Source organism: Austrofundulus limnaeus, unplaced genomic scaffold (genome assembly GCF_001266775.1).
Source record: "Austrofundulus limnaeus strain Quisiro unplaced genomic scaffold, Austrofundulus_limnaeus-1.0 Scaffold1277, whole genome shotgun sequence".
Classification (NCBI taxonomy): Eukaryota; Metazoa; Chordata; class Actinopteri; order Cyprinodontiformes; family Rivulidae; genus Austrofundulus; species Austrofundulus limnaeus.
The window spans coordinates 43,822-56,203 of record NW_013953679.1 but is presented as its reverse complement, the minus strand read 5'-3'; the positions used below and the strand labels follow the sequence as shown (position 1 = coordinate 56,203).

General features: G+C 38.7%; 1 protein-coding gene across 1 annotated transcript in view; it reads left to right on the top strand.

Moving 5' to 3' along the window:
- Positions 1 to 1,852: 1,852 nt before the first annotated feature.
- arhgef39 (Rho guanine nucleotide exchange factor (GEF) 39) overlaps positions 1,853 to 12,382 on the top strand; it is a gene marked incomplete at its 5' end in the record, with an annotated part of 53,852 nt that continues 43,322 nt past the window's right edge. The window contains 1 exon segment of the mRNA XM_014031591.1: positions 1,853 to 2,021. Within this exon segment, the coding sequence (XP_013887045.1) occupies positions 1,872 to 2,021 (150 nt within the window).

The window sequence follows — 12,382 nt, the reverse complement described above, 5'->3', positions numbered from 1 at the left end:
TTAAATAAGACACCGCCGTGATGTAGACCTACTCCTTGCGTAAAGCTGAAAATGTCTGTGTGTGAGTGTGATGCCACAGAGACATCTTGTGGAACATTATTTTTTTTCTCCACCTCACCTGGCTTATTTATTAAGTCTTCCAGGCTTAAGAGGTCAGGGGTGTTAATTGCAATCTGTCAAAATGACGGACGGCCTTCAGATTTTTCCGTCATTGTGTTAAAAATCCAGTCAAATTCGGAAAATAATGTGTGCTGCCAGTCCTGAGTCAGAGATGAAGGGCATCTTCCTCTTCCTCTAGGATTATTATGTTATTTATTTCACAGATAGTTGTATTCATTTTCTAACTTTTTCTGCAAGTATCCCAGAGAGGATTATTTGATTATTATTTATTTCATAAATACTGTTATTTCATTAATAGTATTATTATTTATTTTCTGGTTTCTGAAAAACAAATGTTTACGTTAAGGCACCCCTGCGACCGTCGCACGTTTTCTGTTAAAAACTGACCCCGGCCCCCCATCAAAGAAGGGAAACGTTATGTGGCCCTCACAGGAAAAAGTTTGGGGAACCTTGCTCTATAACATTCTGCAATTCAACACTAATATTATTTTTCAGCTTTTTCTTTTGTTATCCCATTAACTTTTTCTTCTTATCCTTTTTTCTTATTTCTCATCTAATTTTTCCAGTCTTAATTCTTTTGACTGTTTCTCTCACTGATGTCTTTGCTTGTGCTTACCATAGTCACTCTTCACTTCCCTCTTGGTTAGCAATCCATCACTCCTTCCTGTGCCTCTGCTCTGCTGTGTGTAATCTGGAGCGGTAGGCCCGGCATGTGCCCCTTCGCCCGTCCGAGCCCCACTTTCTGAGGTATTATCCTCTAATCTTCAGTGAGCCCAGAGCCTATACACAACACAGATATTCTTTGTATTAATACTTCAGTGAAAGCGGCAAACTTTTGAGCCATATCTTCACAGGGAGCTGTATGAGACAACAGCTTTTTAGATTCAGTTTTGCCATTTGTTTTTTACTAAAAAAAAACAATGTTTTTTTTAATGTACCGGTAAGCATAATTAGTGGGAATACCTATATTTATGTTACTAATCATTTTAGCAAACCATAACATGGAATAAATATAAACACTTGTGATTATATATAAGGTAAATTTCAATTGGCTAAATCATAGACTTAACCATAAACTTCACATAAATTATATAAAAATGACAAGTTTGTAAAATATATTGCAATTTAAAAAAAAGTCATAAAATTGTTTTAGTACTTTATGTATTTGATATTCCCTTACTGTTATTGCATAGAAGTTTGTTGCAACAGATGTCAGTTCTAAACTTTTGTTTGTTGTAGGAGTTTTACATAAAATTAGAATATTACACATTCAAATAGTCTGATTTTTAAAGTCGCATATTTAGTTAGTTAATTATAAACTTTATTCATTTCATGAAACAAAATTCTATGTGCAATAAAAAAGAAAATACAATTAAAATGAAATGAAAGGTGGCCGAGAGAAGAAAAAAATCGTATAATACAGGTTAGGATTTTGCTAGGATGACTAATGTGCTGAAGTGTTGGTCCCCCTCCCGCCACATTTTGTTTCAAGGTTAAACCTCTACATCTCATGGGACCATCCTAACAAACATGTAACATCAAAAAAAGACCCATTTTAACAATTAGCTGGAGTCAGTTATCACAGCAGACCTGTAGAAATCTATTGCAAACTAAAGAAACCAAACTAACCTTAAAAACAAGGACATAAACTTGTGTTTGTAGTTTTATTTAGCTGCTTAGCGTTGTGGCTTCTGTGTGTGATACTGACCTGGTCTGGCTTGTGTTTCTGCAGTGTCCTTCTCACGAGGACCATGAGTTTCTCCCCTCATCCCTCCAGTCTGACTGGGTGCAGCAGCATCCAGGAGCAGAGAGACCGCTGGGAGAGGAAACGCAGTCGAACAGCCAAAGAACTGGTGAAGACGGAGCAACATTATTGCCGGCAACTGGAACTTGTAACCACAGTATGTTTGATTGCAGTCAGAGGTGTTTCAATGGGAACACTTCAGGGTCTCGTTATTGTGTTAAATCAACACCGATCATTTGAGGAATGTATTTCTTAAAAGCAGTTTCTTCAAATGACTGGGGTGACTGAAAATTAATTCATGGTGGCTGAGCTGTCACTGCCTCCTGGCTCCATCATTTCACTTGGTGCTGGATAAAAATRCTCCCTCTGATTTCCAGCATCTGTCACTCTGCGCCTCTCAAACAAGAAAAAAACACTTCCTCTGTCCTTCTAACAGTGTAACTCCTACCTGCTTCAATATCTTGTATTAAAACATTAAGGTTTTCTTTCAGTTCCACTCCAGAAAAACCCAAAACTTACTTATTCATTCATTAAATCCCTCACAGATGACGGATATCTGTTTACTTCTTGTTGCCAGGGCTGTACGTTAACTTTCTTATAGCTCAGGTGTTCTTAACCTTTTTGACCTCGGGGCCCAATTTGTTGAACATAAAGNTCTATTTAGTTATTTAGATCATAAAAGGAAACACTTTTAAAAGTTATTTTGCAGGAACAGCACCAACAGATCTGAATGAGTGGAGTGAAATTATGGAATGAGCTGAATGATGACATGAAAACAATTTACTAATCAAACAAAAAGGCTTTTGAGAGATAAAACAATGCTATGAACCAATGGAACAATAGCTTTTAAGATTGTTGATATTCTTTTCAGTAGGTTTTATATTTAGGTTTCATTTGTTGATGAATGTTAACGTCAGGATCATTGCTTGTGAGAAAGGTGCAGTTATATGATCTTGTTCTGCCCTTTTCCCCCCAACTGTGCTTCATGTCATATCCTTATTTGATTTTTATTTTTTGATAAATGGAACTTTTGAGTAAGCGGAAAAAATAAGAGAAATGAGGAAAAAAGAAAATATACATTTAAAATGCACAACTGTTTAATACTTCACCTACTTTAGCTCAAAAGTAGTCTTATTGAAACTTATTTGTTCTTGTAAATCCTTTTGCCTTGATCTTTCTGTGATGTAAACTGCTGTTGTGACAGCTCTAATTGCAGTCAGCCACCAGACGGTGATCAAGATGTTTTATTTTTGCAAAGATGACGCATGCATGTTCAAACCTTGCATCATCCATAATCCAACTCCTAACAGGCTGACTGTCTTTGTGCAGCTCTCAAATTCATTATCTGTCAATGAATATTACTGTTTTAATATTTGAATCAATCATTCTACAGGCGATTGTGACAGATCTTCATTTATTGTCCTGTTACCTTGTTAATCTGTTCTTAATTTGTCATTATATTTTTTCTATTTTTTTGTTCTCCTCTTTCCTTCTTTATCTCAACTTCACTCATCCAACATTTACAGTACCCATAAAACCTGTCCCTTGGATATTTTATTTTATTTATGTCACTCAGTTTATGAGGCGGTCTGATCAGATTTACAAATGTACCAATTTCTTTCCATTTCTTCATCACAAATATAACAGAACTTTTGCAGAGATTTGGAAAACCTTTTGTTTCCATCCTCCGACTTGTACTTTTTGAAAATTCTGTTTTCTGAGTTGATTTAGGATTGTCACTTTTAAATAGTTAAACATTTATGCTATCACTTATTTCACAGTACATATTTCCATTCAATTAGGATTACTCCATATAAATTTAATTTCACTTCAACATTGACAATTTTTATTTGTTTTTATTTTTGCTAAAAATGCTAATTTATATTGACCATGAGCAAATTATAACAACTCAAGGAGGTGAATATTTTTATTAGGCACTGCATCGTAATATTTCTGCTCTTTCGGTCTCATCACTCTCGTTATCCTCCACCCTCTCCTCCATTTCTTGTTCATTTGTTGTGCAGCTAAGTTTTCACAGAGCCTACATCAATCTTGAAGTAATAACATTATGTAGACTTTTTTTTTCTTTTGCAGTGATGAAAAGGAAGCTTGTATAAAATGAAAAATGAATCGGAGGGGTGGTGGTGGAATACACAACCACAGAATATTTTAATGCATTGTATAATAATCTTATATGGTTTGTTTGTCCTCTAGGGTCAGGGTACCCATATGTTCTGGAGGCTCCAGCCCAGGACTTTATCTCTGGTAAACAAACAAAATGTATCATCCCCGAGTCTGCACCAGCAACTACCATCTATGCTTTAAAACCAACCCTGCTGTATTACAACCGCTGCACTACCCCATCAATAATCTTTACTAAGTTGTCATTAAATGTCACTGCAGTGTTTACTCCAAGCTTTGCATTGTAGTAATCCTGCTATTTTGTTTAAAACAAGACATGTGAAGACTCAAACATCACTGTTTGTCTTAAAGCAAGGAAGAGTGCTTTGTTTTGTTGACTGCCCAACGAGCCACAGAAACACTCATAAATAACATGGTTGCCTTAATAACCAACATGAAACATCTATGTGCATAACCTGTTTGTTCTGTTCTGTGTCAGAGAAGACTAATCCCATCAGCCCCAGAGACCTAATGGAAGTAACAAAGAGCTCTGAACATCTTAATATATGTTTGTGTGTGTGTGAATGTGTGTGTGCATGTGTGAGGAAAGCAAGATGAATGGTTCTGATTAGGGAGTACGAACTGCAGACAAGTATGATGATCAATGACTGTTTGTTTTCCTGTTTAGTTTGGAGAAATGCATGATGTCATGTCGGCATCTACAGTGTGCACTCTTTTTATGTCATTAGCTGTGTTTTTGTATGAGTTTCTGCAGTGTGTTCAGTTGCACTTTTTTTGCATTTATATGGGTAATTGTAGCATGCACGATGGGTATTAGATTATAAGAATTTTGCTGCCAGTTTTGAATGATAGCTGTGGAGATGCTTTAAAAAGACTAGTTACAGTGGGCTGTAAAAGTGGAAATCAGCACACTTGTATGTCCGCAGAGGACTGCAGAACGGAAGTGCTGACTGTGCAGTAGGCAGAGCAGTGTGTGTGTGTGTGTGTGTGTGTGTGTGTGTGTGTGTGTGTGTGTGTGAGAGAGAGAGAGAGAGTCGGTGGATGCACGCGTGTATGTCAAGGCAGCATAGTAAAGGAGCAATCTATAATGAAATGGAAAGCAGGAGAAATGAATGGATGCAGAGCTGAAATATAGGGATGATTTGAATTGAGAAGAGGTGTTAAAGTTAACGTGGAAAATGAAAGAAAGAGATGAGCAGGGGGTAGTTGATGGCAAAATGCAGAGGAGATGGATCAAATAAATTGCGATGGGGCAGAAGGGAAGAGAGCAGCAGTGCTGAGAGGTAACAAACAGCATTTCTGGAGGCTTTTTGTCCACCAGGCTGCCATCCAGGAGGTGAAATGACTTTGCATCTCCCATGTGGGACTAGTCTAAACAAGACATACACGCTAAGGAAGATAAATGTCGACACCTTCCTAAAACAATTGCCTACTTAATTTCTTTCAGGTTTTTCAGGAAACACAAAAAATGTAACCAAAAGTGCACCATATGGCATTTTTTTGAGAATCCTAACAAATTTGGTGTTGCATGTGAAGGTGAAATGTTGAAGCTTCATAGACAATAACTTGTCATTGTGAAAAGTGAGCATATCTTTAAGTTCTAAAATGATGTACCAGGATAGGGGTTAGGACTGCAGGATATTGCAAAAAACTGACATTGCCGTGTGATCTGACCCTGTGATGTACGCTGCCCAGCCAAAAAAAAGTTGCCACCTGGATTTAATTAAGCAAATGTGTACAAGCCTGAGAACAAGGATGTGGAAAGACACATCCTGTGGTCAGGGAAAAGATGTAAGTCTGTTTGAGAAGGGTCAAATCATTGGCATCAAGCAGGGAAAACATCTAAGGAGATTGCAGAAAATACTAAAATTGGGTTAGGAACTGTCTGACACATTATTAAAAACTGGAAGGATAGTGAGGACCCATCATCTTCAAGGTACTCCCATCATGTGTAGTACTTTACCAGCTTGTGGAGGCAGTGTTATGGTCTGGGGTTGCTGCAGTTGGTCAGGTCTAGGAAGCTTATCGAAACAATGCCACAGTGAATGCGTGCAAAGCTAAAGGTGATCCAACAAAATATTAGTACAGTAGATATTAACACTGGAGTGTGTGACCTGTTTTATTTTATTTTATTTTGGTGGAGACTTTTTTTGCCGTTTTGCGATATAAAAAAAAGGAATTTTCAACAAATGACTAACACTTTAGGTTGTTTTAATTTATTTATTTATTTATTTGTCTCAGAAGTTTCACTACAAAATGAAAGTTTTAGGTTTTTTGACATGAAGCTACTTACTACAGCCGGCAAAAGCAACTTGTCAAAATTAAAGGCATAACACGCAGCCGTTTAGTGCAATGACTTATGGTTTAGTGGTTGAATCCCATGATAACACTCCTACATTGCAGGACCTACGATGTGACTATTATGCACACGTACATAGCGATGATTATGCCTAAGCATTACATTTTGCAACTCTAATGAGGGCTTATAATAGATATATATATGATGCATCGCGGTGCATGCGGCACATGACTCTTGGTCATTTAATGCTAATGACACTGTGTTAGGGAACTTAACAAGCAACATTCTGAATTGCAGGAGTGCAGCGCCCAGATTTTATACAACACAGTGAAAGCGAATCTGACCGAGACATGAAACGGCTCCTTCTACATTAAAAGCCAGTGTTCAGAAATATTTTGGCTTCTACGGAGTTAAAGGGGAAAATAATGTTGCCAAGATCCACGCTATAAAAGTTGTGTACACATTTCTACCCAAAGGAGGGAGATGAAAAAGCCGTTAGCTGTAGCTACCACTGCTAATTAGCAGAGCACTGAACAAGCTCCTACCTAACTCGACTTGGCTAATTACAAAGTACAATGCAACTTTTATCTCAAAAACAAAACAAAACATGACCATTACGTCCTTTCCCACACTTGGGACAATGAGACTAAAGACAAAGATCTGAAAACACTGAAGTAAAAGGGTCAGCTTTAGCTCGAACATAAAATACATGGACTTTCCTGTCAGAGGATCGTTTCACTCCTTTTTTCTTATTGTTTTTTTTTTTTAACCAAAATCATATAAATAATAATGTTTTAGACCAGGGCTATTCAATAGGTGGCCCCCAGGCCACATACGGCCCGCGGACTGTTTTTGACTGGCCCACCCCCTACTGACCCAACGTAAACCGCAAAACCACATTTAAATCAAATTTGCTGTGAGAGTTTTAAAAATTCCCACCATTTCTCTTGTACGTGAACGTACCACTCCTGGTATCGTAGCAACGCTAGCCCAGAATAGTAACAACCGCGAAAAGATGTCGCTAACAGGTCAGAAATGTAAAATTGACAAAGAAAATCGGCATTTTAACCCTGCCTGGACTGATAAATACGTGTTTTTTTTTTACTCGAAAGACTGAACTCTAAGCCACTGTGCTTGATATGCAATGAAAGCCTGTCGGTATTAAAAGAATATTAAGATTCGGAGGCACCATGTTGAGAAACACCGAGCTTTTGGGACAGCATTTCCTGAAGGGACAGAGGAGAGAGCGACTAAGGTGCAGAGCCTGCTAGCATCTTATAACAGGAGTTGTTCTACATTAGTAAGGACATGCACAGCACAAGAGAGGGCCACGGCGGCCTCCCTGCGAGTGTCGTGGAGTTTAGCAAAGAAAAAAAGACCCTTCACTGATTCTGAAACTGTCAGACTGCATGATTTCAATCTTAGACGAGGTAATCCACGACGATAAAATCAAAGCCAGTGTGACATCTGCAGTGAAAAGCGTGCCCCTATCAGACACCTCAAACATGTGAAGAGTGGAAATATTGGCAACAGATGTGTTTGAGGCTCTGCTGATGAACTTGAAAAAAATTGAAACCATGTCAGTAGCAGTGGACGAGTCAACAGATCAGTGTGACACGGCACAGTTGTGTGTGTATGTGCGCTTCTATGATGCAGAACACCGGTGTTTTCACGAGGAGCTGCTCTGCCTTCTACCCCTCAGAGGCCACACTACAGGCCAGGTGTTCTTTGATAAAATCTCGGCTTTCTTTCAAGACAACGGGTTAGATATGACCCAGGTCTGTATGCTCGTGACTGATGGCGCTCCAACTATGACTGGGAAGGACTGACAGTGTGGTGGCTTCGAGGATGACAGCGTTACACTGTATTGTGCACCAGACCGTGCTGTGTGCGAAACTGAACGGACACTTTAAAAGTGTAATGGACAATGTTATGGTGACTATAAACTTCATACGTGCAACCTCAAGCCTCCAGCATCGCTTGTTTCGGGAGCTGCTGTCTGACATGTCTGCAGAACATCACGACTTACTTCTCCACAGCGACATTAGGTGGCTCTCCAATGGGAACGTACTGTAGCGCTTCTGTGCGCTCAAGGAGAAGATAAAAGTTTTCCTTCATGACAGCAAGCAAAAAAAAAAGGGCGGAGGTGCACCTAAACCGCACGATGGACAAGACTTTATGGCAGATGTGTGTTTCCTTTCTGATTTGTTCTAACACTTAAATCAGTTAAACCTCGGACTACAGGGCAGAGAGAAAACCATCATTGATCTGTGGAACAGATGCGTGCATTTCAAGTCAAACTGGAACTATTTTCTGCTGACTTGAGCTCAGGAAGAATGTTGCATTTTCCTACGCTACGCAAATGCATCACACATACGGCACCTCTCAGCAGCGATGATGGGTTTAGTTGCGAAACTAAAAGACAACTTTGCCAGCCGACTGAATGGCCTTTCACTCCCCACAGAGGTGATGCGCTTTACCAAAGACCCATTTGCTGCTCYTGCTACAGACAWMAAWCTCTCCKCCAGCGCAAAGGGAGTGGTCCCTTCTATTGAGGAGGGGGAGTTCGTTCTTGAACTTGTGGACATKCAGTCATCACTGTCGCTGCCCGAAGAGCTGCGCACAAATGGACCGATCAAGTTTTGGAGTGAAATAAATGTTCACCAGTTCCCAAACCTTAAGAAAGTGGCTGTTGCTGTGCTTAGCATGTTTGGCTCCACATATGTGTGTGAATCAAGTTTTTCTCACATGAACACAATCAAATCAAACCTGAGATGCTCCATGACTGATTCAACCCTGCATCATTGCCTTCGTATTGCAATGACTTCTTATGAACCAAACGTCACTACTATTGTTCAAAACAAACCATGTCACTTTTCACACTGATGTCATTGAGTCAGCATTTGAATATGCAAAAGCTTTAATTTTACAGTTAGTAAATATTCACTTGGTGCAATTTCTTTTGTTGAAATACTTAATGCACTGCTTCATTTGGCCTTTCTAGTTCATCAAATGCATTTTTGCTGCCATAAAATGTGAAGATTTTACTGTTGACAAAAGTTGTCAAACATTATTTTTTTTATTAAACGTGTGTGTTGTATACCTTGTTAAAATATTCTTCTCAAGATTTGGACCAATTGTTAGTTTGCAGTGCACTTGTAAGTATTTTACTCATCAATAGATGATGCAATATAAATTGTGAATTCCTTCATTTATTTTTATGATTTTGTTCACGTATATTTAAAGTTAAATCTCATGAAATAATATAAGTAGGTGGGTCTTCGGCCCAGTGGCATCTCAAAATTTTCAAATCTGGCCCAGCAGAAAAATTAATTGAATAGGCCTGTTTTAGACTGTGTAGAGCAAAATTAGTTTGTTTTAGGTCTGGCAGGTTCTATGCTCAGGATCAAGTAAGGTTATGGAACATCATTTGATAATCCCATCGCAGCTCTATGAGTCACAATTGAATCAAAACATCAGGTGCTTAAAGATTCCCACAACACAATTATCTTTTCTTTTCAAAATACCTAAATACTTTCTAAATTCTGAAAACAAAAGCTTACAATAGAGAACTGTGTTCTCTTTTTTAACAATAAGACAAAAACATTATTATTCCTTTATATTTGTGGCAAATAAACGTTTGTTGTTTAAAAGTACTGTTTTTGCATCATTTAAACATTCTTTTGAGAACATTTAAAGGGTTTTTAACACATAAATATAAAAAGAAGAGTTTTAACCTCCAAAATAACTAAATACTGAGATGCAATGAGCTCCCTGAAACAGCTGCTGCTGTTTTGTTTTCGACATGCACAGATTTTAAATTAGTTTAATAAAAATAATATCAGTTGATTATTGGCACACTTTAATTTTGAGCACTTCATCAGGTTGCTGCTCTGAAGTGTTCAAATGTGTTTTAACACAATGCCAGGGAGGAACAATATCAGCAAGAAGCAACTGTTGCTTCCCTTGAGTCTGCAGTTTCATAGAGCAACTTTCATACGATTCATAATTTAATATAGAGCAGAGAGAAAGATTATTTACTTTTAAAGAGAAAAAACAAACATAAAAAGCAGATGCTGATTGTTTCAGGCAGTGGTGTTCTTATTAAATATAGAACAAGATCAGGTGTCCCTGATAGTGCACACAAAGTCTGGTTCAGATCAGATCATGTACTTGTGATTTAGAGCTAACCGTGTGCAAATGGCGAGGCTTTAAGATGCACCACTCTGCCACACCCACACCCTCCCACCACCAGTCAGCTTTGAGAGAAGCATGCAGCTTGTGAAGTCTGCATGTTCAAAGCTGTAGGGGGAGTTAGCTCAGATTCTGACTTCCAGTGGGGTTTGGACCATGACTCCAAGAGACTTTTGTGTAGGTCCTGAGGCATTACACGTGTACCAAATTTCATGATTCCAGGTCCAATCATGGCTTGAGGCTGATTTTTAAAATATTTGTAGGGAGTGCTGTGGAGGAATTAGGCCACGCCGTCAAGAAATTGCACTGCATTCATGTAGTGAATGGGATGGATTAGGATCGACAATAGTGAATTACGTGCTGATGGGCTGAAATGGAATTTAGAGCCAAAAATTTTGTCAATGGAGTGATGTCGCCATGACCACGTCTTTCACCAAAGAGTCTTTGTGTTTGAAAGCAAGTGAGATGAAGTTTTTATCTGTGTTCTGACACAATTTGTTGGTGATTAGGTCAAGAGGGTCAGAGATGGAACTTTCCAAGCAAAAAAGGTCACTTCTTCTCCAGAGTTACAGTAATTTTTCACCAAGATCTTGTCAATACAAGAAAACGTTTTCTAGTGATCTGAATCTCCTGTCATCAATATGACAGGAGATTCAGATCACTAGAAAAAGTTTTCTCCAGCACATCCCAAAGATTCTCAATGGGGTTCAGATCTGGACTCTGTGTGCCCAATCCATGTGTGAAAATGCCACATGCTCCCTGAACCACTCGTCCACAATTTGAGCTCAGGGCAGTGTATAAATGGTTTTTACAACATGCAATTCCTGTTGCATCTTTTTCTTCTAATAGAGTATCAAACTAGTTAAAAAAAATACAGAATAACATAGTCTGCATTACATTTGGTTACTTAGTAGAAGTTTTTCTTACACAAAGTTACATCTGATTGAACCACATGACCTCTAGAACAGTGTCTTATGGACAGATTAGACTAAAATAGACATTTTGGGCCATAATGCACAGCAGCACATTTGATGGAAACCAAACACAGCCCATCGGCACAAACACCTCATCACAACTGTGCAGTATGATGGTGGAGTGTTTATGAAGAAAGTCAGCTTTGAAGTCCCATTTACCAAAGTATTCTAGAGTCGAATGTGAGACCATCTGTCTGACAACTTGTCCAACAGAACAATGATTTTAAAGCATCAGAATGGCTGAAAACAAAACAAAACAATAAAGATTTTAACTTGACAAAGTCCAGACCTCACCCTGAAATCCAGATGTGGACCCTTACCAGAACTGTACAGGAATGACATCTATCAAATGTAGCAACATTTTAATGAAGGGGCCTGATACTGTAGCTCTCAGACAACAGCTTAAGATGGTTCAAGAAGCTAGAAAGTCATGGATTGTGCTTTTGTGTTTTTTTTCTTATTACCTCCGCCAAGGGAGGAGGTAATGTTTTCGGTTGCCTATGTCTGTCTGTCTGTGGGAAAAAAAAATTCTCAAAAACTTGTGGACAGATTGTCATGAAATTTTTACCACATGTGGGTATTGGCCAAAGGAACACACCATTAAGTTTTGGTGATGTTACGGATCACGGTGCGGATCCAGGATTTTTTTTTAATTCAAGCAACTCAACCAGGCTACGCAAAGTGTCATTACATCAGATGCATGTCTGTAGGAAACAGGAAGTAGAAGTTGCAAACTTGCTGGGACTACACATCCCAGGATGTCTACTATCAGGAAAATTGTGATTATTCTGTTATCAACTAGTTTTGGCGATGTTACCTGCTGTCTGGACTGGAGACGTAGAAAAACAAATGCAATTCTCTTCACGTTAAGGGAATAACTGAGGAGATGCCAACAGCAGGGGGTGGGTG